Source organism: Crocuta crocuta, unplaced genomic scaffold (assembly GCF_008692635.1).
Source record: "Crocuta crocuta isolate KB4526 unplaced genomic scaffold, BGI_CrCroc_1.0 scaffold41, whole genome shotgun sequence".
Lineage (NCBI taxonomy): Eukaryota > Metazoa > Chordata > Mammalia > Carnivora > Hyaenidae > Crocuta > Crocuta crocuta.
In genome coordinates, this window is record NW_027529428.1 from 17,054,082 (window position 1) to 17,078,831 (window position 24,750).

General features: G+C 43.2%; 1 protein-coding gene across 4 annotated transcripts in view; it reads right to left on the reverse strand.

Moving 5' to 3' along the window:
* The window catches only part of LOC144227726 (zinc finger protein 37A-like), a 95,702-nt gene that overhangs the window by 36,474 nt on the left and 34,478 nt on the right, over positions 1-24,750 (reverse strand). For 2 of the 4 annotated variants that reach the window (XR_013334034.1, XM_077759478.1), the window contains one exon: positions 9,576-12,089. The exons of the other annotated variants lie outside the window; for them this stretch is intronic. Coding sequence is in view for 1 of the 2 variants with exons in the window: in XM_077759478.1 (XP_077615604.1) it covers positions 12,043-12,089 (47 nt within the window). In the remaining variant the exon portion in view is untranslated. Of the gene's footprint in view, positions 1-9,575; positions 12,090-24,750 lie in introns of those variants that run through there. 4 annotated transcript variants of the gene reach the window in all.

Genomic DNA, 24,750 nt, shown 5'->3' on the forward strand with positions numbered 1-24,750 from the left:
TTTCCTTAAGTGTGTGGTAGATTCACCAGTGAAACCATCTAGTCCTAAGTTTTACTCTGTTGGGTGGTTTTTGAGTACTGATTTAATCTCCTTACTAGTAACCTGTCTGTTCTATTTCTTCATGATCCAGTACTGGTAGGTTGTATGTTTTTGGAATGTATCCATTTTTTATAAGTTGTCAAATTTAATAGTGCATAATTCTTCATAGTAGAATCTTATGACCCTTTGTATTTCTGTGGTATCGACTGGAACATCTCTCTCATTTTGGATTTTACTTTTTTCTTCTTTTGGTGATTCTAGCTAAAGGTCTGTCAATTATAGTTATCTTTTCAAAAAAGTGAGTCTTAGTTTCATTGATGTCTTCTATTGTTTTCCTATTCTTTATTTCTACCCTGATCTTTAAATTTCTTTTCTTCTACTAACTTTAGCTTCATTTGTTCTTTGTCTAATTCCTTGAGATGTAAATTTAGAGTGCCTATTTTAATGTTTTGAAACATTAAAAAATGTTTCTTGATGTAGGCATTTATTGTTATGAATGCCCCCCCCCGCCCCCCACTTAGTACTGCTTTTGATTAATATCATAAGTTTTGGTATGTTTTAATTCTATTTTCAGTTGTTGTTTTTTTTCCTCTTTTGATTTCTTTGACCCACAGGTTATTCAGTAACATGCTGTCTAATCTCCACTTTTGATGAATTTTCATTTTCTTCCTCTAATTGGTTCCTAGCTGTGGTCAGAAAAGATGTTTGATTGGATTTCAATCATAAATTATTAAAGACTTGCAATCTGGCCTAACATATGTTCTCTCCTGGAGAATGTTTTACGTACATGTGAGAAGAATGTATAGTCTGTTGCTTTTGGATGGTATGTTCTGTATATGTGTTTAGTCCCTCTGGGCTAACATGCCAATTAGGGCCACCTCTTCCAGTCTCGAGGGAGTGGCCTCATTTAAGAGATGAACCTTGTCATTCAACTCTGCCCTAGCTTTTGGTTGTCTCTCAAGCCACTGTGATTATCTAAGTAGTGTATTTTTTACTTAATGATTCCCAAGAGTTGAGGATAGGCCAACCTGTCCAAAGGGGAGGACCCCAGCACCTTTAGTCAGGCAGCTGGAAGCTAGATACTCAGGCAGCAGCTTTTAAAGTATGTGAATATATTTGGTCCTGTGGCACCATAAGTGTAATCCTCACTGACCACCACAGCGAGGTGATCTGGAGATGTCCCCTGGGTGGTGGTTGCAAAAACACAGGCTCCAGACGAGTGTTTAAGCTTTTTTTTTTGGGGGGGGGGTGGTTACTGGTGAGTTGTAGCAAGGCAGAGGGAGAGTGCAAACATGGTGTCCAACAGCCTACATTCTCTGAGAACACGTCTGTAGGTCCTTAGATATGGGCCATACCAGAAGCCTGCCCTTTAGGCTAAAGCTCCAGGACAATCAAATAGGAGTTTTTCACAAAAAGATGGGGTATGTCTTAGTCTGTTTTCTGAGCAGTGCCCTATGATGGTATCCTGCCAAGAACTCTCTCTCCAACTGTTACCCTCTCATAGGACCCGAAGCATTAGCTCCCCGGGCTGCCAGAGCCAGGAAATCAAAGGGTATCCTCTGGGTGGCAAATGCAAAAAGCCATCACACCAGATGCCGACTATCAGGGCACAACATGCACATAAAAGCTCCTGTCTGGGAAATACTGGTGTCCTGGAGTGCGGCAGAGGGAGAGCATGATGGTAACACCTGCACACCTAGGTCTCTGGAAAGGATCAGAAGCCTACTCCTCAGGCTGTAGGTGTAATGATAAGCGAATGGGCCTTTTCACAGAAAGACTGGGCTACAGGGTCTGCTGACCCTTGCTGTGCCTTGGGTTAGTAGCCATTTAAGAACCTTTCTCCGTGTTTGTACAGTCCTATGCAACGGGACCCATGAACACAAGTCTGCACTGGTCACCAGAGCCAGAAAATGTAGAGATGTCCCCTAGTGGCAGCCACAAAAACTGGGGCATCAAACTAGGGTAGAAGCTCTCTTGCCGGAGATATCGGTGAACTGGAGCAAAGCAGAGGGAAAGCACAAAAATTGTGTCTGACTTATGTTCCTGGAGATCACCTCGATTCCCTGCTCAAGCAAGACTGTAGGATGGATTTCACAGTTGTCTGGCTTCTCTGATCAAGCTTTCTAGATGGTCAGGACTGAGAATTAAAATATGAATTAGCTTCTCTGCTCACTTGGGGCTGCAGAACAGGCTCCAGGATCAGCAAGGCTCTTTGAGAATCCGATCCAAGAAACATGCACACTAAGCTCCCTTGACAGATGAAGTCACCATTTTGGCTCTGCAGATGCAGAGCTGCTGATCAGGGTCTCTGCTCAAGGGCTACTGTAATTGGAGCTGAAGGATGGGCTACTAAGCATCCCAGGAGCTCGGGTTAGGTTTCCTGGTTAGCAGGGTTGGAGGCTGTGTTCAACAACGGGCACGGCTATGAATTAGCTACCCTGCCTGGGCACAACAGGAGGACCTGGATCCAAGCCTGGCAAAGCTCTCTGTGGTCCTGACTCAAGTCGACTCTCTCCACATTCCCTGGCCACATGGGGCCACTGGGTTTGCTCTTCAGATGATCAGTTCTGACTACTGGCCTCTGCTTGAGCACTGCCGGGCTATGAAACTTCCAGGTGATCTGGCCAGTCTTTCTGATTGGGTAGGGCTTAGAACTACACTCGGCAGTGAGCAGGGCCATGACTCAGCCCCCCATCCTGGGCAGAAGATGGGGACAGGCCACGATCCAGGGCTGGAAAGGGTCTTTGAAGTCTTGATTCAGGCAGACTTGTGCCCCACCGGGTTCTCTGGTCATACTGCACCACATCTTGGCTCTGTAGTTTAGCAAAGTCACCGCATGGGAGTACTACTTGGGTGCTGCAAGCAGGAACTTAGTTTCCCCTAACAGAAGCACTGGTAGCTATAAGCTCCTCCACCCTTCTCATCACAGTTTGATTCCCAGTGCTCAAGCCCTGCGGATTCCCTGTGATCTCCATGAAGCTGAACTAGAGTGGGGACTCCCAAGAAGTGAGTTACAATGTTGGGGGCGCTAGACGCCCACCCTGGGCTCTCTTCTCCTATTGTAGGAGGAACTTCAGGCTTCGGGGAGACCTCTCAGTGCAGGGCTGCACCTGCTTGCGGGAGAAGCTGCGTGGTCAGTGTAATGTAGTCTGTCTTCGTCTCCACCAGTGGTGTAGGCAGAATGCTTCAGCTTCCTTCCAATATATGGAGAGTTTTTATCCATGGTGCCTTGTCCAGGGATAGTTTTGTTTGTTGTTCTTTTTTAAAAAATTTGTTTAATGTTTTATTTATTTCTGAGAGAGACAGAGAGACAGTGTGAGCAGGGGAGGGTCAGAGAGAGAGAGGGAGACACAGAATCTGAAGCAGGCTCCAGGCTCTGAGCTGTCAGCACAGAGCCGGACGTGGGACTCGAACCCATGCACCATAAGATTATGACCTGAGCCAAAGTGGGACGCTTAACCGACTGAGCCCCCCAGGCGCCCCAGTTGTTCACTCATTGTTCTAATGAGGGACAGGGAAGTTAAGAAGGACTTACATTGCGATTTGATGACGTCACTCTTGCTCAACAGATATAAGACGTTCTAGCCTCTGCACGAGCATGTAAGACACAGGGAAGGTTGCAGACGAAAAACGGAGAGAATGAGATGAAGAAGATGCAGAATAATTTATAGTGGGTGCAGTGTGAGTCCCTAGTCAGAATAAAATGAAGAGGAAGCAGCCACAGAGAACAAGATACAGAAGAAAGACAGAGGCTACTGTTTGCCAACAGGCTCGGCAGTGCACAGGCGCGGCTGGAAAAGTGGAGTCAAAAGTCTCCAGATACCTTATCTTAGAAGCGAGGAGACTAGGCTGCAGACCTTTTTTTTTCTTAAACAACTTTATTCACACACAAAATTCACCCACTTCAGGTGTACAATTTGGTGATGGCCAGTAAATTGTACTTAGTTGTGCAGCCATCGCCGTAAATCATATGAAAACATTTTCATCACCCCAATAAGATCCTTCCCTCAGTCCCATTTACTATGAATCCTCATTCCCACTCCTATTCCAGGCAACCAATGCCTGTCTCTGGAGCTTTTTGCCTTTTGAAAAACTTTTTTTCATAGAAATGGAGTCAGACTGTTCTCTCACATCCAGCTCTTTTCACTTAGCGAGGCTCACCCGCGAAGTAGCATGTCTGTAGATGGCTCCCACGTACTGCCGGGTAGTATTCCATTGTATGGATTCACCACACTTGGCTACCCTTTCACCAATTCACAATTGGGTTATTTGGCATGGAACATTCCTAACGCCCTCTAGCGTTTCTTTGGTGTCGTGTCCAGTGAAGAACTGGCTGCAGGTCTCTCTCACTGCGAACAGGACGCAGAGGAGACCTAGCCGGGAGGCTGGAAAGGCAGAGAAGCCAACAGAACCCTCCCCGCCGCAGCCGTCCCTACAGCCGACCTCACGGAGCTTCAGAACACCCCCTAAGGAACAGGGTGCGTGCTAACATGAAGGATTCACAGATGATGGAAATAAGCCCTACAGAGGGGGAGTGTCTCAAAGTTTGAGCAAGGAAGTTGAGAATCTCTAATTTCTGGCCCAAATCTCTGGATTTAGCAGTATTTGCAGCCGCACACTTCTCATCTGATGGTCTGTTGTGCCGTAAGGAGGAAGAAGCAAGGATGAGGCTAAAAATCACAGCACCAAGCTCTCTCTCTGGCTGCAAGGGGGATCACGGAAGGAAGACACAGGATGGCTCCGTTTCCCCATCTCCCACTCCAGCACCCATCGTAAGCAGGGAGGAAGCCCATCGGCTGCAGGGGTGTGTTGGGAGATGACTGAGCCTGCTGCTCCCTAAACAGGCCAGGCTTAGAGCCTCTCCCCTCTTCCCTCACCAAGTTCTGCTCCTCACCTGAACACACATCTCTATATGATGTGCTTCTTCCAAAGTACACACATCGCAGTAACAAACGCAGTGGCTCTGACCCCGTCCTCCGCCCCACGCACCGGGTGTAGTGCTGCGTGGGGACTGCATTCTAATCTTTTTTTTTTTTTTTAAATGTTTTATTTCTTTCTAGGAGAGAGAGAGAGACAGCGTGAGCAGGGGAGGGTCAGAGAGAAAGGGAGTCACAGACTGAAACAGGCTCCAGGCTCTGAGCGGCAGTCAGCACAGAGCCTGACGTGGGGCTCAAACCCACAAACCGCGAGATCATGACCGAAGCGAAAGTCGGATGCTTAACCAACTAAGCCACCCAGGCGCCCCTTCTGCATTCTAATCCTTATCGGCATCAACCCTTTCTGGACTTCAACCCTCCCAAGACCTGAGCCCTCGTACACGGTTGTTTCCTTTGCTCCTCACAAGAGGTTGCAGGAAGTGTTGTTTAGCCTTCAGCATTCCATGTAGCAGGTGAATCTCTGCACCTCTTCAGGGGGACATCGTGTGACACCTTGTTCTGGTATCTCCATCCCCTTTGGGCAAGACTGTGTCAGGCTCATGGGGCCGTGTGATGTAAGGATAGAAGCTAAAATCCCAGCCCTTTACCTTCCAAGGTTTCACTGCAGGTGACAAACACGAGAGTTCTTGGCAAAGGAGTCAGGCCATAAAGAGACCCGAGACTAGAATCTTTGGGGGGAAAAGGAAAGCAAACCCAGACTGATAAATACACTGAAGAGACCTTGGCTGTGAGGCCCAACCCACCTCCTGAACATGCCTGGTTCCCACTGGAAAAGCATGTGAGCCTCCCAATTCAACACTAGTCACTGGACACGGCGAGGTCTCTGTGCAGTAGGGCAGCCCTCCTGCACACGGGTCTCGTCTGCCTTTGCTTACGTGTCCTGTGCCTCCAGCAGCTTGACACTCTGCACGGCGGCTGGGGCACCCTTACATACAGGTCTCAGCGTACAAGGCAAGGGGTCCGGCCGATTTAGCCTGAACTCCAGCACCTCGGGTGCAACTGTCTTCTTGAAGCTTATAGTCCAGACCAGCCCGGATGGAGTGAAAGCCTGAGTCCTGCACTCCAGAAAATGGCCGCTGCAGCGTACTGTGCTTGAGCCTCCCCCACTCACAGTAAGCAGCTCTAATTCAGAGACACCTCTTCTCTAAAATTAGGGGATTCTGCTCCAGATTTAACAGAAATATATCTGTGATGATGCTGGATATCTCCTCACCTCCCCTACCAGTAATAATTTTTTTTAATGTTTATTTCTGAGAGAGAGAGAGAGGGAGAGAGAGCGTGAGCAGGGGAGGGGTAAAGGGAGAGGGAGACCCAGAATCCAAAGCAGGCTCCAGGCTCTAAGCTGTTAGCACAGAGTCTGACCCGGGGCTTAAACTCGCAAACCGTGAGATCATGGCCTGAGCCGAAGTCGGACGCTCAACCAACTGGGCCACCAGGCGCCCCTCCCCTACCAGTACTAACGGGAAGACTGCCAGATCTCCAGACCTGCAGCGTCACAGAGAAGCCCCCACATTCACCTGTGCTGTGGCCTTGCTGACTTACGACGTCTAGTATCAGCCTGAATTCTGCCACTTCTGCTGATTCTCATTCTCAGTAACACAGGGCTTGGCTTCCCTGCTCAGCTTCATCCGTAGCCTGAGGGCTCTGCCCTGTCGCTGTCACAGTGCAGGGAGTGCTTGTCTGGTAACCAAACCCGGGCCAGGAATCTGTGTTGGCCAGACCCGGACTGTGGTAAGAACAACTGTGTGATTCTTTTGTAAAAATGTTTATTTATTTACCTGGAGAGACTGAGCAGGGGAGGGGCAGAGAGGAGAGAGCGAGAAGGGAGAGAATTCCAAGTAGGCTCCGTGCTGCCAGCAGAGCCTGTTTGTTGGGCTCAAGTCCACAAACCCCGAGATCATGACCTGAGCTGAAACCAAGAGTCGGACGCTCAACTACCGGAGCCACCCAGGTGCCGCCAAACTGTGTGATTCTGTGAGGAGACAACATAAGATTTCTACTGAGAGACTGAAGATTCTAATTTCCTGCCACTTCAAGTAAAAAGTTCTGCTGTCCTGGCCATTAGGGGGGTGGCCGAAGGGTCAAGAAGACTCGTATGAGACGGCAGGATGGGAAAGACAAAAATCTTTCTTTGGACAAGCTGCTCATTATGCACAGGGCCCATGGGGACACGAGGCCGAAGGAAGGAAGGAACAGAGAAATGGCACAGAGACAATCTGGGGAGTGACATACAGGTAAGGCCCAAAGGGACCAACCAGAGGAGAGGAGGCTCAGCACAGGCCTGACAGGGTTTATTAGATGCTATCTAATAAAAAGTAACAGCAAAAGTTAGAAAGTCTTAGGTCTCAGTCTCCTCCACAGGCTACATCCATCCGCCCCACACGATTCGGCCTCAGGTACCAGATACCCCATGTCACCCCGGACAGATCCAGGAGAAAGGAGAGCGTGGCTAATCCAGCACCCCTGCACCAGTGCAGACACCATCACCTCATGAAAGCACCGGTGGAGATGTGTGTGTCCAAGGATTTACAATTGTCTGAAAGATGTTCCACGCGGTGACTGGCTCATTCCCAGAGAATCCCATTCACCACATTCTGATTTGTAATCCTAGGTCGGGAGTTGGTCTCCCCAGCAGTGATGCCTGGAGATGCGTCCCACCTTACTCCTCTCTACGTGGCTGGATAAAGTGGGGAAGATGGTTACTGTGAGGTCCCTCCTAGCCAGACTCACCAGGCCAAACCATCCATGTGAAAAGCAGAGAGTAATTAAATACGCCCCTTCCCAAATACTGAGATGATCAACGTTTAATTCATGCCCATTATACACTGAATGGGTCAGATCATGATTGCTCTGGGAATCTTTAATACAGAATTAAACTGGATCAATTCCATCCTTTATTTTTAAGAGAATGAACTCCTCACTAAAGCTTTACATTTCTGCCTTTGGTTGCCCTGAATCACCCCCATCCCTGTGGTTTTACGTATCTATGAGAGGGGGCTTACTGGGGGCAGGTCAGGAGGAGAAACAACTGACAGATGAGGCCTCATCCCGAGAAAGAACCAGATGGATACAAATAGGAACTGTCCATGGTGATCCTGGCCAATGTCGTGGCCAGCCTGGCAGGGCAGAGGGGGGATGGGGCCAGGGCACCCGTGGATGGCTGAGTCCCTGGCTGGGTTCTATGCATGAACTGGAAATACCAGGAGCCAGCTCCTACTCATCTCCTCTCCTCCATGTATCTGGCAAACACTGACCATAGTATGGGGCTCTGGCCTTTTTCCATCCAGGTCCTAAAAAATGGGTGAAAACCCAAGACATGGCCATAGATCCCAAGGGACTGGCAGCTGATACCCCAAAAGAAGGAAGGGAGGGCTATTATAGTGAGACACTAGAGTAAAAATAGGAGCTATTTTAAAGGAGGAAGATGCTCACCTAATAATAGTGGAAAGATGTTAAATATTTATTCAGTTTTTGTCTGTCTTGTTGATTATGTTCAGTCTCCTTGAGAAAGAAGGTCCAGAAAGACAGAGCTTTTTCTTTTTTAATAAACTTTATTTTTAGAGCAATTTTAGGTTCACAGCAAGACTGAGAGAAAGGTACAGATTTATCCCACACACCCGTCTCCACACATGATTAACTTCCACCAGTATCTACATTCTCCACTGAAGTGTACATTTGTGTCAATTTATGAACCTATATCGACACATGATAATCAGCCAAAGTCCACAGTTGATGTGTGGGCTCAATCTTGGTGTTATACAATCTACAGGTTTGGACAAGTGTACAATGACATATGTCTATCATTACAGTATCATACAGAGACGTTTCAGTGCTCCACCTAAATGTCCCTCCATTCACCATTACCCTGGGCAACCACTGATCTTTTTACAGTCATCGTATATATTAATAACTATACAGCTGCAATCAGAGTATCATATAATTGGAATCATACAAACTGGTAGCCTTTTCAGATTGGCTTCTTTCACTAGTACTATGCATTTAAGATTCTTCCATGCTTTTTCATGGCTTGATAGCTCATTTCTTTTTAGCACTGAATAATATCCCATTTCCTAGGTATATCCTAGTTTATTTATCTCTTTACCTACTTAAGGACATCTTGGTTGCTTCCAAATGTTGGCAACTATGAATAAAACTCCTGTAAGTGTCTGTTTACAGGTTTTTGTGTGGAGGAGATATTTCAACGCTAGGTAAATAGCAAGGAGCACAATTTATCAGATGGTAAGAGCATGTTTAGTTTTCTAATAAAATAGCAAACTATCTTCCAAAGTAGTTGTAGCATTCTTCATTCCCACCAGCAATGAATGAGAATTACTGTCACTCCACATCCTTCCCAGCATTTGGTGGTGTCAGTGTTTGGAATGTTGACCATGCTAATAGGTGTGTAGTGGTATCTCACTGTTGCTGTAAATTTCCCTAACATATGACGTAAAGCAGCTTTCCATGTGCTTATTTACCATCTGTATTATCTTTTTGCTGAGGTGTCTGTTAAGATTTTTTGGCATTTTAAAGTTTATTTATCTTAAGAGAGCATGAGCGGGGCAGAGGGAGAGGGAGGGAGAGAGGGAGGGACGNTCTGACCCTCCCCTGCTCACACTGTCTCCCTCTCTCTCTCTCAGAAATAAAAAACATTAAAAAATAAATAAATTGACTTTTCTTATTGAGTTTCAAGAGTTCTTTATATATTCTATGTAACAGTCCTTTAACAGATCAGTCTTTTGCAAATATTTTCTCCCAGTCTGTGGCTTGTCTTCTCATTCTCTTTGCATTGTTTTAGCAGAACAAAAAGTTTTAACGAAGTCCAGCAAACTAGTTCTTTCTTTTGTGAACTGTGCCTTTGTGGTCTTATTTAAAAAGGTCATCACCAAACCCAATGTCATAGAGGCTTTCTCCTATTTTTTAGACTTATAGATTTATATTTTATATTTAGATTTGTGATCTACTTTGACTTAATTTGTGTGAAAGGTGTAAAGTCTAGATTAATTTCTTGCATGTAGATGTTTAGTTGTTCTAGCATTTGGTGGAAAAATTATCTCCTCCATTGTGCTGCCTTTGCTCCTATGTCAGGTATCACCTGACTGCATTTTTGTGGGTCTTTGTACCGTTGTGGGTTCTCTATACTGTTCCACTGATCTGTCTGTCTATTCTTTCTCCAATACAACACTGACTACTGTATCTTTCTAATTAAAATTCTTGAAGTTAGGTACTATCAGTGTCTTTGTTCTTCTGTCTCAATATTGTGTTGGCTATTCAGGGTCTTTTTCTTCTCTAAGTAAACTTCAGAATCAGTTAGTTGATATCCACAAAAAAGATTCTGGAAGTTTTATTAGAGTTGCATTAAATCTATAGATCAAGTTGGGGAAGAGTGAAATCCTTCCTTTTCATTAACATGAAGTATTTCATTTATTTAGTTCTTTTTTAATTATCTTTAATCAGGGTTTTGTAGTTTTCCTCATAGTCTTGTACATATCTTGTTAGATTTATACCTAAGCATTTTATTTTTGTAAATGGTTTGGTGTTTAATTTCAAATTCCACTAGCTCATTAAAGGTTTAGAAGAAAGGTATTGACTTTTGCATATTAACCTTGTATCCTGCAACCTTGCTATAATTAGTCATCTTAATATTTTTTAACTTTTTAATCTTTATTTGTTTTTGAGAGAGAGAGAGAGAGAGAAAGAGAGAGAGAATGGAGGAGGGGCAAGGAGAGAGGGAGACACAGAATCTGAAGCAGGCTCCAGGCTCTCAGCACAGAGGCAGATGCAGGGCTCGAACTCACAAGCTGTGAGATCATGACCTGAGCTGAAGTCAGATGCCCAACCGACTGAGCCACCCAGGCGCCCCATAGTCCAGTTTTATTTTAGATTTTCTACATATACAATCATACCATGTTTGAAAAAAAGATCATCTTATTTCTTCTTTCCTTATATGTATACACTTTTTTTCTTTTCTTAATCTATTAGCTAGTCCTTCCAGTGTGGTGTTGAAGAACAGTGTGAAAGAGAACATACCTGCACTATTCTTAATCTTTTTTTTTTTTTTTTATGTTTTTTATTTATTTTTAGGGGAGAGACAGAGAGAGAGACAGCATGAGCAGGGTAGGGTCAGAGAGAGAGGGAGTCACAGACTCTGAAACAGGCTCCAGGCTCTGAGCTGGCAGTCAGCACAGAGCCCGACGCGGGGCTCGAACCCACGAACTGTGAGATCATGACCTAAGCGAAAGTCGGACGCTTAACCGACTAAGCCACCCAGGCGCCCCATTATTCCTAATCTTAATAGGAAAAGTCTCAGTTTCTTACCACTAAGAATGTTAGCTGTTGGTTTTTGCAGATACTCTCGTATCAAGTTCAGTTTGTTCCCCTCTAGGTATACTCAGAGTTTCTATATTTTGTCAAATACTTTTCTACATATATTGATACAGTCATGTGATTCTTATTTAGCCTGTTAATGTGATGGGGTACATTAACTGATTTCCAAATATTGAGTCAGACTTGCATACCTAGAAAAATCCCATTTGATGGTGGTATACTATTTTTTTTATATGTGGTTGCTCAATTTGGCTTGCTAATATTTTATGATTTTTCCTCTATGTTTGTAAGAGATTTCATCTGTAGTTCCTTTTCTTGTAATGCCTTTGTTTTTTGGTATTAGAAGTGTGCTGGCAGGGCACCTGGGTGGCTCAGTCAGTTAAGCATCCAACTCTTGACTTCACCTCAGGTCATGATCTCACAGTTGGTGAGTTCAAGCCCCACATTAGGCTCTGCATTGACAGCACAAAGCCTTCTTGGGATTCGCTCTCTCTCTCTATGCCCCTCCCTTGCTTGCCTTCTCTCAAAATAAATAAAAATAAACTTTAAAAAAGTATGCTGCCCTATAAAATGAGTTAGAGAGTATTCCCTACGCTTTAATCTTCTGAAAGGGATTGTACAGAATTAGAATTTCTTCTTAAACTGTGTGATAAAATTCACTAGTGGAGTCATTGGGGCCTGGTGCTTTCTGTTTTGAAAGATTATTGATCCAATTTCTGTCGTAGCTGTAGGTCTATTTACATCATCTATTTCTTCTTGTGGAGTTTTGACAGACTCTTTTTTTTTTTTCTAGGAGAGAGAGAGAGAGACAGCGTGAGCAGGGGAGGGTCAGAGAGAGAGGGAGACACAGACTCCGAAATAGGCTCCAGGCTCTGAGCTGGCAGTCAGCACAGAGCCCGACGCGGGGCTCGAATCCACAAACCCTGAGATTATGACCTAAGCGAAAGTCGGACGCTTAACCGACTAAGCCACCCAGGCGCCCCAGACTATGTCTTTTAAGGAGTTGGTCTATTTAATCCAGGCTATCAAGTCTGGAGCACAGTATGCCTTGATTATCCTTGCAATGTACATGGGTGCCGGGAGCCGCACCGGCCTCTCTGGATGGCAATCACAGCAAGGAAATGGCAGTGTCTGCACAGCTCCTGCCATGAGAAATGAAAACTGGTATCTCTTTCTGCTACTACTGGCTCATGTTGGAAATGAGCCTGCTGGTATTGACCAGGCCTCACAATATTCCATATCAGACCCATATTCTGAACAGATACCTCATAAGGAAAAGCATATTCCTGCCTTTACAAAAGAGACTTTAGATGAAAGCTCTGTGGGTGATTGTCAAAAGGCTCTTCCTATGGGCCTTGCAGACCCAAGACTTGCATAACACAAGAGTTACAATTGAGCCTGGCCCTGAGACAAAGAGCCTATTTTGGGGCTAAGGGCAGAACATAGTTACTACATGTATCTTTGCTAATTGGTGAAGCATGGCAGTCCCTTCCTCAAGGCCTGCATTCCACAAACACCCTCCCTTACACTGGCAGCTGGGATGAGGATAGATAAGAGTAGCTAACACATAAACCCAGGTGCAAAGACTGACACATTCAGGGCCCCCATGTTAGTTTCCACAAACAAATCAATTCAGAAACATTCATCCTCTTGAGAGCCGGAAAGAATGACTCCTAGCTTATCTATATACAATTTAACCTATATGTTATCCTGTTTTTCACTAAGAGCATCCTGTTAATTCCTTGGTTGTAAATTCACTATGACTGGAATAATTCTGCAGAATATCAAAACCTTGTTATCGCAAAAGGCCTCCCATTGTATAAATTCCTTTCTCTGACCTCATGTTGTTGCTGAACCTTTAAATAAAGACACCAAAACCAACAGGAGAAGAGATGCCTGCCTGGGGATCAGAAAGAATCTCAGGTCTCCCTCACTCTCTCGCCAACACCGTCCATCCTTCAGGGACCCCTGGACCTGTCGGAGGCGGCCTCCAACACGTGGGGTCTGAAGTGATGTGCATTCTTCAATTTCTAATTAATTACCAAAGTATTAGTAACTTGTGTGTTCTCTTTTTTCTTGATTAGCTTGGCTAAAGGTTTATCAATTTTATTGATCTTTTCAAAAACAAGATTTTTAGTGATTTTTTTTGATTCCCTGTTTCCAATTTTATTATTTATGCTCTAATTTGTATTATTTATTTTCTTCTGCTTACTTTGAATTTAATGTTCTCTTTCTAGTTTCTTAAGGTGAAAGTTTAAATGACTGATATTAGATCTTTCTCAATATATGCATTCACTGCTATACATTTTCCTCTAAACACTGCTTTCACTGCATCTCACACATTTTGATTAGTTGTGTTTTCATTTTCATTTAGTTGAAAATAATTCTAAAATCTTCCTGAAGATTTCTTTTTCGTCTCATGTCTCATTTAGAAGTATACTTTAAATCTTCAAGTGCTTTGGGAGTTTCCAACCATTTTTCTGTTTACTGATTTCTAGTTTAGTCCATGTGGCTTGAGAGCATATACTGCACAATTAATATTCTTTTATTTCTTATGGTGTGTTTTGTGGTTGAGTGTGGACTATTAAAATAGTTCCATGTGAATTTGAGACAAATGTGTAATGTTATGCTATTGCATTAGTCTATTGATAGTGCTATTGATTTTAACCACATCTTCAGTGATTTTCTGTGCATTTCTAAAGCAAGTGCTGAGGTTCCCAACTCTGAGAGTGAGGAGATTGGCCTCTTTCTTCTGGCAGTTTTCCCCTCACATATTCTGACATTCTGTATTTAGGTTCACACACATTAAAAGCGGTTACATCCTCCTGAACAATTTGCCTTTTATATTATAATATAGTGGCCCTCTTTATCCCTGACAAATTTCCTTGTTCAGAAGTTTGTCTTGCATGATACTCCACCAAGAATGTGCTAGAGCTGATCCATGAATTCAGCAAAGTCACAGGATATAAAAATCAATGTACAGAAATCAGTTGCATTTCTTTTTAAAAAAATTTTAATGTTTATTTATTATTGAGACAGAGAGAAACAGAACATGAGTGGGGAGGGGCAGAGAGAGAGGGAGACACAGAATCTGAAGCAGGCTCCAGGCTCTGAGCTGTCAGCACAACGCCCGACGCGGGGCTCAAACCCACCAACTGTGAGATCATGACCTGAGCCAAAGTCAGACGCTTAACCGACTGAGCCAGCCAGGAGCCCCAGGAATCAGCTGCATTTCTATATACCAATAATGAAGCAACAGAAAGAGATATCAAGGAATTGATCCCATTTACAACTGCACCAAAACCCATAAAATAACTAGGAATAAACCTAACCAAAGAGGTAAAAGAGCTGTACGCCAAAAACTATAGAAAGCTTATGAAAGAAATTGAGGAAGACACAAAGAAATGGAAAACCACTCCATGCTCATGGATTGGAAGAACAAACATTGTTAAAATGTTGATACTACCCAAAGCAATCTACATGTTCAATGCGATCGCTATCAAAATAACACCAGCATTCTTCAAAGAGCTAGAACAAAGACTCCTAAAATTTGTATGGAACCACAAAAGAAACTGAATAGCCAAAGTAATGTTGAAAAAGAAAACCAAAGCTGGAGGCATCACAATCCTGGACTTTGTCCTATATTACAAAGCTGTAACCATTAAGACAGAATGGTATTGGCGCGCGCACACACACACACACACACACACACACACAGAGATCAATGAAATAGAGAACCCAGAAATGGACCCAGAAATATATGGCCAACCAATCTTCAACAAAGCAGGAAAGAGTAGCCAATGGAAAAAAGACAGCCTGTTTATTAGCAAATGGTGCTGGGAGAACTGGACAGCAACATGCAGGAGAATGAAAATGGACCACTTTCTTACACCATACACGAAGTAAATTCAAAATGGATGAAAGACTTAAATGTGAGACAGGAACCCATTGTAGGAGCCCGACAGTGGNGTCCTATATTACAAAGCTGTAACCATTAAGACAGAATGGTATTGGCGCGCGCACACACACACACACACACACACACACACAGAGATCAATGAAATAGAGAACCCAGAAATGGACCCAGAAATATATGGCCAACCAATCTTCAACAAAGCAGGAAAGAGTAGCCAATGGAAAAAAGANACAGGGTATAAAAATAAACCGCAAGGGGACTTGCGGAGAATTTTTTCCCTCCGGCCAGAGTTGTGTCTTTGTCTTTTGTGTGTCTTGTCTTTGTGTCATTTTGCCCGCAACATCTGGCGCCCAAAGTGGGGCATGAGCGAAACCGAAAGGGTGAGTACCCCTTGGGGACTGTAGGTCCAAGGCAGGGGAACTTTCGGGAAAATTATGGGGAATTCCCCATCAGCAAAGGCACAATACATGGAGCTAGTCAAAGGACTTCTCCACTCCATCGGGGTGAAGGNCTTTTTCAACAATGGTGGAAAACACAAAATGAAGGTACAAAGAAGGATCCTACTCCCACGGCCCCTCCCTATGCTTCTCTTTTTCCGGTATCTCATGGGGCTCCAGATATAGACCGAGAGGGGCGTTCCTTCTCATTTCCCATGTCCATGTTCTATGATGATGATATCCCTGTGCCCTCTGGTGGTTTCATAGATCCTCCACAATTATTTACAATTCAACGGCAAGCAGCTCCCAACAATATGATTAATGTTCAATATTCGCCTTTTGAATATAAGTTTTTCAAGGACCTTAAAGCTGTTGTCGCTCAATATGGTCCCCAATCCCCTTTTGTATTAGCTATGTTAGATTCTGTAGGGAAAACAAAATTGGNCTTCTACAGATAGTGAAACTAAATCTACAAAACCTGAGGTGGTTTATGAGGCAGTCCCTAACGAGAAACAAAAGGAATCAGATGCTGCCGCTTTAAATGACGCTTCCGCGGCCGCTGCTTTGCATTCCAGGTCTGGGGAATCAGATGCCGAATCGGATAGTTCTAGTGAGTCCTCCTCGTCGTCTGACGGGAACGACGAGGTTGATAAAGTGACCCGACTTTTTCAACAATGGTGGAAAACACAAAATGAAGGTACAAAGAAGGATCCTACTCCCACGGCCCCTCCCTATGCTTCTCTTTTTCCGGTATCTCATGGGGCTCCAGATATAGACCGAGAGGGGCGTTCCTTCTCATTTCCCATGTCCATGTTCTATGATGATGATATCCCTGTGCCCTCTGGTGGTTTCATAGATCCTCCACAATTATTTACAATTCAACGGCAAGCAGCTCCCAACAATATGATTAATGTTCAATATTCGCCTTTTGAATATAAGTTTTTCAAGGACCTTAAAGCTGTTGTCGCTCAATATGGTCCCCAATCCCCTTTTGTATTAGCTATGTTAGATTCTGTAGGGAAAACAAAATTGGTTCTTCCCCTGGATTGGGAGGCCATAGCCCAGGCTGTGCTTGAAGGATCCCAATGGTTGCAATTAAGGAGTTGGTGGGAAGAAGCAGCCCGAAAGCAGGCTCGAATTAATGAGGGACAGAACCCTCCTGGTCCTCTACAGGATAAACTGATGGGAGAGGGACAATTTCGAGCCTTAAGAGATCAGGCTCAATATTCTGACCAGGATTTACAACAGGTGCGCCAAGTATTTCTTAGGGCTTGGCGTCATGTTGTACCTACTGGCCACGCTCAGCCTTCTTTCACAAAAACTTTACAAGGACCCAATGAACCTTATACTGATTTTCTTGCTAGATTGCGGGTGTCTGTTGAGCGGGCTGTTGGACATGATGAAATCTTGGAGATACTTTTGCAGACACTTGCTTTCGAAAATGCAAACCCGGAATGTAAACATGTTTTGGGTCCTTTAAGAGGGCAAGGAGCTTCTGTAGCTGAATATAGTAGAGCTTGTTCGGGAGTGGGAGGAACTGAACATAATGCTACTGTTTTTGCTACCGCCTTGGCTCAAGCTATGAAGCCCTCTAAGGGCGGAAATTGTTACCATTGTGGGAAACCTGGACATATGAAAAAGGATTGCAAAAATTTTAAGGCAAAACAAGGATATACAAAATAAGCCCCCTGGGCTTTGCCGCCAATGCGGCAAGGGGCTTCACTGGACCAATGAATGTCGTTCTAAAACTGATAAATACGGCAATCCCATTGGTAACCCACATTCGAGAAACTACTTAGCGGGCCTCAGTCCCCAGGGCCCAAGAACAATGCCGGGGACTCAACTGGCCACGCCTCCCACTCCTCCAGTAACCCCTTTGTTTCCCAACAACCCTTAGAGATGACTACTACATCAGGAATAACCAAACCTTTAATGGTGTCAGATTTACGCTCTGCAACTTCAGGAAGTGCTGCTGCTGATTTGCCTCTCGCTGAAAATGTTTTGTCTCCGGGAGGTGGCATTTATAAATTAAGAACAAACATATTNAAAACTGATAAATACGGCAATCCCATTGGTAACCCACATTCGAGAAACTACTTAGCGGGCCTCAGTCCCCAGGGCCCAAGAACAATGCCGGGGACTCAACTGGCCACGCCTCCCACTCCTCCAGTAACCCCTTTGTTTCCCAACAACCCTTAGAGATGACTACTACATCAGGAATAACCAAACCTTTAATGGTGTCAGATTTACGCTCTGCAACTTCAGGAAGTGCTGCTGCTGATTTGCCTCTCGCTGAAAATGTTTTGTCTCCGGGAGGTGGCATTTATAAATTAAGAACAAACATATTTGGCCCATTGCCTAAAGGCACCTTTGGCTTAATACTGGGCCGCAGCAGCGTGGCTTTAAGAGGTCTAACCATAATTCCTGGAGTAATAGACTCTGATTTTGTTGGAGAAATTTTAATCATGGTTTCTACTTCTATCGTTTTCACTATTGGCTGGAGAACGTATAGCACAAATACTTCTTTTATCTCATCTTCCCTTTTCTGCTCTTCCTAATGAAAGGTCAGGAGGTTTTGGAAGTACTGGGCAACATATATTTTGGGAGATGCTTATCACGGATTCTCGCCCTATTCTTTCCTTGACCATACAAGGAAGGAACTTTGAAGGGTTAATAGACACAGGGGCAGATGTTTCAGTCATTTCCTCTCAACAATGGCCCCAGGACTGGAACAAAGAAAAAAGTCCTCTAATGCTGACAGGATTAGGCTCCATTGCAGATGTTTGGAAAAGTACTCGTCCTTTACAATGCCAGTTCCATAATGGAAAAACAGTTTTTGTCACTTTTTATATTGTTAGTATACCTATTAATATATGGGGAAGAGATCTTCTCTCTCCCATGGGGGCTTCTGTAACCATTCCGTCGGGAAACTAGTGGCCTCTGCTCAAGGTCCTCGAGCACTCCCAGTAAAATGGATAATTAATACTCCTGAATGGGTTGAGCAGTGGCCATTACTAAAAATGAAGCTCCAGGCCTTAGAGCAATTAGTATCAGAGCAACTTCAACTTGGCCATATAGAGCCCTCTACTTCCCCTTGGAATTCTCCTGTGTTTGTTATAAAAAAGAAATCTGGAAAATGGAGAATGTTGACGGATTTAAGAGAAGTTAATAAATGTGTTGAACCTACGGGAGGCTTACAGCTGGGCCTTCCTTCTCCCGCTCTTATTCCTCAAAATTGGCCTCTAATGGCACTAGAGCTTGAAGATTGCTTTTTTACTATTCCTTTACAATTACAAGATAGAGATAAATTTGCTTTCACGGTTCCTGTTCTTAATCACGCTCAGCCTGTGAAGCGCTACCAATGGACAGTCTTGCCACAGGGAATAGTCCTACCTTGTGTCAAGAGTTTGTAGCTCGTTCTTTACAGTCCATCCATCAAGAGTATCCTAATTATATTCTCTATCATTATATGGATGATCTTTTATTGGCAGCTCCCAGTATTGCTGAATGTGATAAATTCTTCTTAAAGGTACAGGAAGCTTTGAAACAATATAACTTGCATATAGCACCAGAGAAAGTTCAGAAGGATTTTCCCATTTCTTATTTAGGGACAATATTAGAACAACACCGAATCCGGCCTCAAAAATTACAAATTAGAAGAGACCATTTAAAAACTTTAAATGACTTCCAGAAATTATTAGGAGATATTAACTGGCTACGCCCGGTACTTGGGATACCTACTTATCAATTACGACACTTATTTTCTACTTTAGAAGGAGACACAGCTTTAGATAGTCCCCAAATCTTAACCCCCTTGGCTTTGCAAGAGCTTCAATTTGTTGAACAAATATTAAATGACGGTTTTTTAACATGTATTTCTGCATCTCAACCTATTTCATTCATAATATTTCATACCCCTCATTCTCCATCTGGTGCGACTGCTCAAGAAAAAGGATTAATAGAATGGGTTTTTTTACCTAACAGTTTCTCCAAAAAATTAACTACATATATGGATAAATTAGCATTTCTTATACAGAAGGGTCGCAATCGTATTCTACAATTATCAGGGAAAGAACCACACCAGATTGTTACTCAATTAACGAATGCTCAGATATCTTCATGTTTACAATTTAATGAAAATTGGCAGATTTCCCTTGATTCATTTCCTCGTTCATTTTCTAATCATTATCCGTCATCTAAATTGATTGATTTTCTTCGAACTAACCCCATGATACCTCAATCTCCAATTTCAGATGTTCCAGTTAAAGGACCCACTGTTTTTACTGATGCAAATAAAAACACCACTGGATACTGGACTTTTGAACGTTCTAAAGTCCTTCCCCATTCGTTCTCCTCTGTACAGCCTGCTGAGTTGTGGGCTATTTATTTAGTTTTGCAAGATTTTCCTCAACTTCCTGTTAACATTGTTTCAGATTCTCGATATGCTGTTCTCTCTTGTCTACAGCTTCCTCAGGTTTCACTGCCTATAACTCTTAAGACAGATATTGATAAATTGTTTTATCAGGTACAACAATCGCTTCTGTGGCGTTCAGAATCAATTTTCTTTACTCATATCTGTGCACATTCTGCCCTTCCTGGACCCTTGTCCTTCGGAAATGCTACAACTGATGCATTACTTTATCCTATAGAAGCAGCAAAACAAGAGCATCGTCTGCAACATACTAACTCTAAAGGATTAAAAAAATCTTACTGTTCGCTCTTGTTCCATTTGCGTGCCTTTTACCTTACCATTTACCCCACCAGGTGTCAACATAAGAGGATTACAAGCAAATCAGAAATAGCAAATGGATGTAATTTTTATTTCATCTTTTGGACAACAAAAATGCATCCATCATACTATGGATACATGCACACATTTCCAATGGGCTACTGTATTACATTCTGAAAAATCTGACGCTGTTATTACTCATTTATTATCTTGTTTTGCAGTTATGGGGGTACCAACTGAATTGAAAACTGGTAACGCACCTGCCTACCAACCTGCAAAATTAGCTCATTTTTTATCCCAATATCATATAATTCATACTTTTGGCATCCCTTATAATAGTCAAGGACAAGCTATCATTGAAAGAGCTAATCATACTTTACGTGAGTATATTGAAAAAATAAAAAAGGGGGAACAGGAGAGATTTATGAAACCAAAAGACATCTTGAATAAAACCTTACTTTAAATTTTCTGAATATTTGGAGCAAAGAAAATCTATCAGCAGCAGAATTGCATTTTCGAAGGAAAGAAGAGGATAAGAAGAACTTGAATACACTCATTTGGTATAAAGATAAAGGTTGGGTTCCAGCATCACTGATACATTTGGGGCGAGGTTATGCTTTCATATCTATGGATAATTTTAGGTTTTGGGCACCAACTCAATTGATCAAGATTCATAATGGATGATCACTTTGTGCGAAAATTTGAAGAGCTTTCTGCACGGTGGAGCCTTACCTTCCCTACCCGATCTGCGTCGCCTCCAACATGGGGGCAACTGAAGAAGCTTACACAGGAGGCTGAGAAAACGCTCGTTAATGCTGGTCAACCTCGTAATCCTACTAATTTGCTGTTGGCTATGATGGCNCGACACCGATGAGTCACCATCCTGATATCTTTATACCATTATGCCCTTCTAATTTTTTTATTCCTTCTATAGAATCTTTGGAATGGGAAAGTTGCCGAGGTCATTGGCCTTTTAAGGTCATGAACTATTCTGGATTTGTTATTGTAGACTGGAGCCCTGATCATGGCCAAATTTTGGAAAAATGGTCTAACAAAACTCTCAAATGGCATCGAATTAATGGTACTTTAGTGGGTAACAGTAATGAAACCGTAAAATGGCAGCAGTTTGCACTCATTCCCCCTCAGTTGCAATTGTTAGGGTATCCCCACTTTCAAGGGAATATTTGGAAATTATGGGCAGTTTCAGGGAATCTCACTATATGGTCGGGAAACTATACTTTCAATATGACTGACAGTTCAGGTCCCTTTCATGTTAACTTGCATGTTAATAAATCTTATTCTGCTACGGCTTGTCTAAAATACCCCTTTGCATTGTTGTATGGGAACTGGACTTGGAATGCTACAGAGGGATCTATATCATGTAATCATTGTAATTTAACAGAATGTGTAAATCAGTCATGGTGGAAAAATTTTGAAACACAAACCAACAACTCTAATTTTTCACTGGTGGTTGTTAAAACTCGAACCGAAGTATGGCTACCTGTAAATCTGACAAGACCTTGGTCGGATTTTTTTGCTGTATCTCATTTGGTGACTGCTGTACAGACCTTGCTTCACCGGTCCCGACGCATGCTTGGAGTAATCATAGCTTCAGTTCTTGCAGTGGCTTCAGTTACTGCAACCACTGCCATGGCTGGACTTGCTTTGCATCAAGGAATCCAAACAGCAGACTTTGTATGGGAGTGGCATAAAGACTCTCATTTATTATGGCAACAATGAGATTTGGATGCACAACTTGCAACTGATGTACTCAATCTTCAACATAGTGCTTCTTGGCTTGGGGATCAATTAACTGTCTTATCCACAAAAAGGGTGTTGAAATGTGATTGGAACTCCTCTCAATTATAACACCTGTGCCTTTCAACATGAGTGAGGGTTGGGAAAAGCTGAAACGGTCATTAATAGGGCATCAGAACCTAACTAAGGAAATTATGGAATTAGAGCAACAAATTTTGTCTACATTTAGCAAAACGCTACCTGACATTACTGGGTCCGATCTGTTAAGGGATTTACAGGAAGGGATGAATAATTTGAATCCTCTTGGGCATGTATCTACCCTAATTGGAACTACTTTCGGGAATACCTTGTTCATAATACTCTTATGCTGTGTTATTATTCTAGTCTTCCGGTGCTGGCGAAGAGGGCAACAACCAAAAAAGGATAGGCAACGCGTTCTCGCCACCTTACAGCTTGCTACTGCTTCTCACAAAAAAGGGGGAGATGTGGGAGCCCGACAGTGACCACGAGAAAGAATGGTTAAGGAAACAGAGATGTGCCTGCAAACAAGACTCTCTGCTTGGGTAGATCATGCTTGCAAACAGGATGTTCTGCCAAGAGGCCTGTACACAATATCCAAGGTTAATGATCCACTCGCATACGAGGGAACATGCCCTCCTTAAAAATAAGGAAGAGGCTGGAGTTCCGGGCAGGCCTCGGGCAGGCCTCTTAGTAAACATGCTGTGGTCACTTCCTCCCTTTGCTCCCCCCTCCCCCGTCCTTGGAATGTGCTTGGCTTTTTGTCCTTATTTGGTAAAAGAATGCATTTCTTAGATTCCGGTATGTGTCCAGCTACCGGGGTATAAAAATAAACCGCAAGGGGGCTTGTGGAGAATTTTTTCCCCCCGGCCAGAGTTGTGTCTTTGTCTGTCTTTTGTGTGTCTTGTCTTTGTGTTATTTCGCCCGCAACAACCATCAACATACTACTGGAGAAAACAGGCAGCAGCCCCTGTGACCTAGGCCTCAGTGACTTCTTACTTACCATGTCTCCAAAGGCAAGTGAAATAAAAGCAAAATGAACTATTGGGATCTCATCAAGATAAAAAGCTTCTGCACAGTAAAGGAAACAATCAGCAAAACTAAAAGGCAACTGATGGAATGGGAGAAGATATTTGCAAATGACGTATCAGATAAAGGATTAGTATCCAAAAATCTATAAAATATTTACCAAACATCCAAACAATAGTCCAGTAAAGAAATGGGCAGAAGGCATGAATAGACACTTTTTCCAAAGAAGACATCCAGATGACAAATGGACACGTGAAAAGATGCTCAACATCACTCATTGTCAGAAATACAAATCCAAACCACAATGAAATACCAGCTCACACCCGTCAGAATGGCTAAAATTAACAACTCAGGAAGCAACAGATATTGGGGAAGATATGGAGAAAGGGGAACCCTTTTGCACTGTTGGTGGGAATGCAAACTGGTGCAGCCACTCCGGAAAACACTATAAGGTTTCTCAAAAAGTTGAAAATAGAACTACCCTATGTCCCAGAAATTGCACTGCTAGGAATTTATCCAAAGGATACAAAAATGGGGATTCAAAGGGACACATGCACCCCAATGTTTATAGCAGTGCTATCCACAGCAGCCAAATTATGGAGAGAGCCCAAATATCTATCAATTGACAAATGGATTAAGATGATGTGGTAGGGGCGCCTGAGTGGCTCAGTCGGTTAAGCATCCGACATCAGCTCAGGTCATGATCTCGCGGGAAGTGGGTTCAAGCCCCGCATCTGGCTCTGTGCTCACAGCTCAGAGCCTGGAGCATGTTTCGGATTCTGTGTCTCCCTCGCTCTCTACCCCTCCCCCACTCATGCTCTGTTTCTGTCTCAATAATAAAAAACGAAAAACAATTAAAAAAAAAGATGATGTGGTATATGTATACAATGGAATACTACTCAGCGATGAATGAAATCTCGCCATTTGCAACAATGTGGATGGACCTGGAGGGTATTATGCTAAGTGAAGTCAGAGAGACAGATGTCATGATTTCACTCATATGTGGAATTTGAGAAGCTCAACAGATGAACATGGGGGAATGGAAAGAAAAATAAGATAAAAACACTGAGGGAGGCAAACCATAGGAGACTCTTAAATACAGAGAACAAACTGAGGGGTGCTCAAGGGAGGGGTGCGTCAAATGGAGGATGGGCATTAAGGAGGGCAGCTGCTGGGATGAGCATGGGGTGTTGTATGTAAATGATGAGAATCACTGGGTTCTACTCCTGAAGCCAAGACTACACTGTATGTTAAGTAACTTGAAAATAAATAAGTTTGTCCTGTCTGAAATATAGCTACTCCTGTTTCCTTTTGCTGTTAGCATATTTTTCTCCATCTTTTACTTTTAATCTACATCTTTATTTAAAAGTAGGTTTCTTATAAACAGCATGTAGTTGGGTCATGTATTTTTTCCCCCATTCTGACAATGCTTTTGATTAGTGCATTTAGGCCACTGATGTTCACCATCAGTACTGATATAGCTGGACTGATACCTATATTTGTTACAATTTTGTTTGTTGCCTTTGTTCCTATTTTTGTCTTCTACTCTTTTCTGCCTCTCAC